The 7,357-nt window shown below is 27.9% G+C and overlaps 1 protein-coding gene across 1 annotated transcript; it reads right to left on the bottom strand.

Moving 5' to 3' along the window:
* Positions 1–5,336: 5,336 nt before the first annotated feature.
* LOC107858184 (TIR-only protein-like) lies at positions 5,337–6,981 on the bottom strand. Its single transcript, XM_016702891.2, has 2 exons — positions 6,440–6,981; positions 5,337–5,845 (listed from the first exon to the last, which is right to left on the bottom strand). Exons 1-2 carry the CDS (start codon positions 6,946–6,948, stop codon positions 5,719–5,721), a joined length of 636 nt encoding a protein of 211 aa, XP_016558377.1. The 5' UTR covers positions 6,949–6,981; the 3' UTR covers positions 5,337–5,718.
* Between the last annotated feature and the right edge of the window lie 376 nt (positions 6,982–7,357).

The raw sequence follows: 7,357 nt of genomic DNA, 5'->3' as shown, positions 1-7,357 counted from the left end.
AAAAATAAAAATTAATTATTAAAAAAATTATAAAACTTTTATAAAATGAAAATAAAAAATGGCATTGAGGATCCAAATTATTAAAAAATAATTACAAAATTATTTAAAAAATAAAAATAAAAGCCTAATTATAAAAAAGAAATTATAAAATTATTTAAAAATAAAAAATTAATTATTAAAAAGAAATTATAAAATTTTTTTAAAAATAAAAATAAAACTCCCCCACCTACCCCCAGCGTATTGTTTTATTAAAAAATAAAAATTGGGATTCCCTAATGTTTTTTGTTTTATTAAAAAGGGCCTTTAGTGTTTTAAAAAAAAAAATTGTTATTAAAAAAATTTTGGGGTCCTCAATGCCACTTGACATTTTTTTATTTGTAAATTAGTAAAAAAAATGCTTCTCCCACGATGGCACTGTACGCGCAATTCCACATAGGCAAAAAGGGTCCAATTGGAACAAAATGTGGGGGGTTTTGGGGCCTGATGGGAACAGGCCTTAGTTGAGGTGTCTAAGTGAATTTTGACAACAAGTTTTAGTGTCTATCGATGCCTTTGGCCTTCAAATTGTATGTGCATTGAAACCTTCAAAGATAACGATCTTCGGTGAAGTAACTCCATTTTTCAGCATGTGCTCCGATGAAGGAAAACGATTACGGTTGAGGTGGGCAGTAGCAAATAGGATCTTTAGATACAACATACTTGTATAAATATGTATATACTATAAGTTATATAATTTTCTATGTTTTGTAATTATCTTAAATTACTACTATAAAAAAAGAAAAAAGAAAAAGGATAAATCAGGTAATTTGTCTACCTTGGGACCGCCCCATTTACGAAGTATATACTTATACTTGAAGTAATAATATAATATATTTCTAAAAGCTTAAAATAGTCAAATATTTGTCTAATTATTTTCTTTCCTGGAAGATTAATTCGAAAGAATTTTAACTTTGTAGATTTAAATAAAATTGAAATTATTGCAGGGAGAAATCGTCTACGATTTAAATAGTCATTTTTACAGCGTAAAAGAATCTTCCTTTCATCTTTTACCTTAAGTTTGGTTTGAAGGGGAGTTATGATGAATTAAATTATTGCAAAGAGAAATCATCTTTGATTTAAATAGTCATTTTTAAGGCGTAAAAGAATCTTCCTTCTATCTTTTACTTTTAAGTTTGGTTTAAAGGGGAGTTGTGATGGATTAGTTATATTGAAATTAGTTATTTGGAGATTAATTATTCTATTATTATTTATTATTAATTGTTTGATTTGTTGTATTGAAAAAATATGCATTTAATTTCTAAGAATGTAAATTATTTTTTTATAAAAACATCCTTCTAACTTTTTTTTATATAAATAGTTTGTTTATAAAAATATCTTTCTAACTTTTTTTTAACTTTTTACATTTCAACGTATTGTATTTACCGTACCACTTAACTCTACTTTCAACTTATTAAAATTACTAAATAAATTCCCCTACCTCCACTCTGGATTAATCATGTTGTGTGTCGGTCACTACTCCCAATTAAAGTGAATTATATAGTTTAGTGTACATGGAATAAAATTTGTCTAAAGTAAAAATGTTTTGAGATACCCACGTTGATATTTAGAAAAAAAATATATCTATATTTTAAAAATTTCTAGTGAAATGGCAAATATTATGTGTTATAATTTTTAAAAGATATAAAACAATTTTAAAATGCTAATATAAATAGCACAATCAGTAAATATTTTATTTTTCTCCGTAAATAAATTGTTGCAAAGAAATGGATGGTGAGGTATTATATTGCCTGTATTTTCAAGAATAATGAAAAATGAGCTTTTTGAAGATAGGGTTTAAGGGAGTTTTTATCATTTTAACTATCTTATTTCGAAATAAATTATTCTACGATTGCTATTTCAATCAAAGTCAAGAATAACTTATTTCAGCAATCAAATAAGTTATTCTAGATCTTGTAACCAAATAAGAAAATCAAATAAATTATCCTAGACCTTGTAACCAGATAAAAAACTATGGAGTTGAAATCAGCATCTAGGTACACCTAGGAAAACTAAAATCACCTAATTGATATCATGTGATGTTTCAAAAAATTCTAGACTATGATCACTTTTTATTATTTTACGGACTTATTATTAACACAATTATTATTATGGTAATTTATTATACTTTCTTTTCTGAAACATCCAATAAAATTAGACGTACATATACAGAGGACTGAATTAATATCTCAAATATGAAAAGTTATCTAATAAAATCATAAAATTTGTTTTGTATCAATAGAATCAATCAACTAAGGAATTCATATTGAATTAAAAGGGATAATTTGAATTACACCCACATATATAAGAGTAATCAAATGGAAGAAGAAATAAAAAGTACGAAGGGTGACAGATACCTGATAGAGCTCTTGAAAAATTATTTCCCTCTTCTATATATAGATACTTTTGCAGAATTTCAAATTAAATTTGACATATATATTTTCATATGGGTCCTTCATCTTAGTTATATATTCAAAATAGATTAGCATGATTTAATATAAGGATGACAAACCCAAATCAAGAATGATCCTTCTTTCTACGACTTATTTCCTTTTTAGTACATTCTAAAAAATATAATTGCTGCCTAAATTTAAAAATATTTCAACCTTAAATTTTTTTTTTCATTCTACTCTAGTTAACGAGAAATGCTTATAACTACTCCAATATTATTGCACATTTTTAAAAAAATTCAAAGGTCTTATTCTTAAATAAATATCATGAAATGTTTAACTTAAAAATCACAAATTTTAAAACATTTCATTTCTTTCTTACTGTCGTGTCTAATCAAATAAAGTAATTTAAAATGAAGAGTATGTGTATATTTTGAAAACAAAACGACAATGCTTGGTCTCAAAATATCCCTAGAGAAATAGATCAAATAAGACCACCTAAAATAAAAAGAAGAATACTTGTGCAACGTTTTGCCTCAGCACACCAGGCTGACTGACCTCTTCTTCTTCTCATTTTTTTCCCAAAAAGGAAAGTAAAGTACCTGGAAAAAACAGCAAATGACGAAATAACACAAATAAAATTTGAAAAAAAGTAAAAGGAAATATTACAGTTTTTATCATACGAGAAAGAACAAAAATATAAAAATAAAAAAAAGACTACTAAGTCGGGCGGTGATCATATGGTCTAAATGAATTATTAATGTCGGCTAATATTTCTTTGGAAAATTAGTGAAGATCATGTCCTGTCCACTTTCGGCCTTTTAATAACATAGTACTCAGCCGTCTTATTTTACGTCAGATTTTTTATGACATGATATTTTTAAAAAAAGTGATGAATTTTGAAGTTAGCGATTTAAAATAACTCTTAAATATTTATGTTACTATAAATTATTTATTAAGAGTAAAAAAAGAGCAGTAAGATGATATTTTTCTAAAAAGAAATAATAAAAAAAATATGACACATAAAATAACATAAACAAAGCATTAAAGTAAATATGCTTTTCTAATAGCTTAATTTTTATTTAGCTAAGATAATTACTCACTTCAATTAATTATATAAAAGTTTAATGAATGATCAATCAACCAACTAGCTATTATATATAGTCCCTCAATCAATTTTATTTTGTTTTTCAAAAGTCATCCATCTTTATTTAGTTATCTTTCATGGTCATCTCTCTCATGTTAGTCAACCTATTTCAAGCGGATTGGATTAAGAAGTGGGTCAGGTTGAATGGATGGATTGACTCCTAAATAAATCAAATTATTGATATTAATTTTAAGTATTTTTTGCTAAAATATTATAGCTGCCGCGTATTAAATAGGTATCAAAAATTGTATCTTTCATGGAAATGATCATGAAAGCTAATTAGGTAGAATTGAAGGATCATGAAGTTACATGCAAAGTTGAACCATATTTGAAACACAAAATAAAACTAAGTGAATTTAATAACTACTACAACAATATACCCGATATATTTCCACCAAGTGAGGTATGGAAAGAGTAAGTGTACGTACACAGTCCATACCACTACTTCAAATATGAGATAGAGAGATTGCATTTTTGATAAATACCGGCTCAAAATAAAACCATCTAGATAAGAAATAGTAAAAGAACAAAATACGATAGAAAGTAACATATCCAATAATATCATAAACAAGATGCTCATGTAACACATCAAAAGATACAACCTCCCAAACTCATGCCTTAATCTGCCTCCTCTACAACTTTCTATTCAGGTCATATCCTCGATAAGCTGGAGCTGCTCCATGTCATGTTTAATCTTTTCTTTTTATTATTACTTAAAAACTTAGAATCGGCAATCTAACACAACTTAAAAATTATTCATTAGCATTCAGAATAATCCAGTATCATGTAAAGAAATTGTATACTACTCATATGTATACTCCCAACCAATATGAAATTCTAGCATTTGAATGGTGCTTATCAACTATATATATGCCGAAGACACATTCGAAACATCTGGAATTTCGATAATAAAGGTTTAATTGCTCCTATAACTTTTGATATATTGGAATCTTTTGTTCTTAAATCCACGAGATCGTTGGGTGGGAAAAAAGTTATTTCGGCATAATTGATTTAGGGAATAGTTATCCCATCATACATACGAAATAACTTTAATGTCGCCTCAATAAAATTAGTGGTCTAAAGTCAAATTTTATTATGAGGCCTCAAATATACGCACATTACAAAAATATTATGAATAATTTAGAGTGTTTTTTTAATTCTTACATACTACTTTTTTTATTGTAGTATTCTTAGAAAACATTAAGCATTTAACAATGTTACGTTATTATTTATAAAAATAAGGATTAATTTTAATTAATAAGATGTTAGTCATTTGTTTGCAATGCATTATCTTGAATATTATTGTAAAAACTTTATTTATTAATATGAAGATTTGATAAAAGTTCTAAAATATTTTTATTAAAAAGTATAGTTCTTCTTTCCTTTTTTTCAATTTAAATTTCATACCTTTTATATTTTATAATTTTTAATATTATTTTAAGTGTAATTAAAATCATACAATTTATTTTAAATTTTTAAGGCCTCAAAATTATGGGGGCCTAAAGCAAACACTTTAATAATAGTCTTACTCTTGAGTCACTCCTAAATAACTTATCTCATCACTACCGTATAAATGGTGGGATAAATAATCCTGAGAGTAGTAAGTTATACCTCCAATCAAACATGGTATAAAATAATCCTACGTTTTATCCTAAAATTATTATGCTTTATTCGTCACACCAAATGACATCTCTCGGATCTTTATTTTAAAAAAAGAAAAAAAAAGAAAAAACTTTGAAGAGAAAAATACGTGAAATAGAGAATCTGTTTCTTGAATCATCTAATGCATTACATTTCATGATTGATTTGATGAATTACACAGACAACAAAAAAGCCTGAATACATGACTCAATAATATTACATGATGAGTACAAGTTATTAATAAAGAAAAAGAAAAAGAATGAATATTGAATGTGTTAGCTATAGGAACAAAGTATCATGTGTCTTCCTAAAGGACTTTGGTTAAGAATTAAACTAGTTAATTAAGGAACAAATGAATGTGAATTTATTGGATTTATTTGTTACCCTTCGTAGGAGCTTTCATTTTTTTTTTTTTGTTTCTCCTAGATAACTGGAAGGTGAAAAGGGTTTACCACCCTTCTTGTCCGAATTTATTTTACCAACTATCCTCGATATCTTATTTGATCAATAGTTGTGCAAAAGTTGTTTTCGACGAATATATTTCTTTCTGTTGATGAACTTCTCTCTTTCTAACTCGTACAAGTTCTTCATTATTGCATCCGAAGCTTTCACCAGAAATTCAGACCAATCCCTTCACAAAACAACATTAATTATCAATGTTAGATCATATTAGTAACCCTTTTTGGTGTATAAATCATGCTAGCTCAAACAAGTAAAACACTTAACAATGTTTCTACAAAACCAATCTATGCCAAGAAATGTTACTTTTAATCTGCGAATAATTTGGTTATTCATGCTACTTTTATATATATATATATATAAAGCATGATACATGTCACACGTACGTTGTCTCAATAAACAATAAAAAAAGTCATTAGTTTCAAGTATCCTCTTAAAATAAAAGTGGCAAGTCAATAATGAATGAGAAAATTGCACCTAATTAAGAATGTAGCCTGTTTGATTAATAAAACGGGAAGAAATCAGAAAATATCCGAGTTCAAATCTCAACAGACAATTATAAAACATGATGATGTTATCTTTTTCATTTATCTGAACCTTGGTGTGTGCATTCTTTGGCCTGAATGTCACCATTATACCATTTAAATTGTACAAAAGGAAATTGTGACGGAGGAAGTATGATGTTCTTTCTGAAAGAATTTTTTTAAAAAAAAAGTATGACACATAAATATGGACGGTAAGTTAATAATAAAATGCATGTACTCACCCTTTTAAGGTATCAAACGTGAGCCCAACGGTGTATTTTGCCTCCTCAAGAGCCAAGTTAAATTTCTCCAAATCCATATTAGGAAAATTAACATTCAAGTCCTTAACAGCAAGTTCAGAAGGCTTTACATCACAAAAAACAGGTATAATCCTCTTCTTTGATTCCATCATAAGAGACAACTCATGTAAGCAAAAATAGGAATCACAATACTGAGGTGAAAAAATAGCTAGCCCAATTTTGCAATGGCGAATCGCGGGGTCGATTTTATGGAACAATTTGTCACCTGGCTTCATGTTCTTGCTGTCCAAAAATGGCCTAAGCCCCAGATTATTTCTAATATGTTCGTATAATAAGCCCGCAACATTTCGCTTCGTGTCTATTCCCCTATGGTTTATGAACACGTCGCATGGGGCTTGATATTTCTCCGGCTTGAGTTGTCGCTCGAGCCGGAGAATTTGGTTGCACACGTTTTTGGTTGTAGAGGAAGAAGATGAAATTGAACGTTGCATGGCCCTATGAAGAAGTTAAAACGACGTTTTTGATTTGTTTTATTGGATATGTTTGTGTATTGAATGAGCATATGATATGACTTGTTCTCCTAGACCTAAGCTATATGTATTTATACTAGTGGATATTTGGATGTAAAATTTTAAAATGTGCACTTCAAAATTCTTATGTTTGATAATTTTCCTAGGGTCTTGGCTACTTTTCTACTATTGAGATCGGAACTTGAGAAAATACTAGTATTTGCTTTGACACTTGACAAGAAGGAAGAAAAAGAGTAAAAGCCTTTGAATTTTTTGACTCTCAAGGGCTTTATGGAAGAGTATAATCCTTCAAACACGCTTTTAAGGAGTATATTTTAGTTACCTTTTATACATACATATATACAACTCTTTTGAGTTTTATAGTAATAAG

The sequence above is a fragment of the Capsicum annuum genome, chromosome 2, assembly GCF_002878395.1.
Source record: "Capsicum annuum cultivar UCD-10X-F1 chromosome 2, UCD10Xv1.1, whole genome shotgun sequence".
NCBI classification, from domain to species: domain Eukaryota; kingdom Viridiplantae; phylum Streptophyta; class Magnoliopsida; order Solanales; family Solanaceae; genus Capsicum; species Capsicum annuum.
The sequence above is the reverse complement of the archived record's forward strand: the minus strand, read 5'-3'. Positions and strand labels throughout refer to the sequence as shown.

Coding starts and splice junctions, on each gene's coding strand:
- LOC107858184 (XM_016702891.2), bottom strand. CDS start 6,948: ATGCAACGTTCAATTTCATCTTCTTCCTCTACAACCAAAAACGTGTGC. Junction 5,846..6,439: donor ACGTTTGATACCTTAAAAGG/GTGAGTACATGC, acceptor TGTTTTGTGAAG/GGATTGGTCTGAATTTCTGG.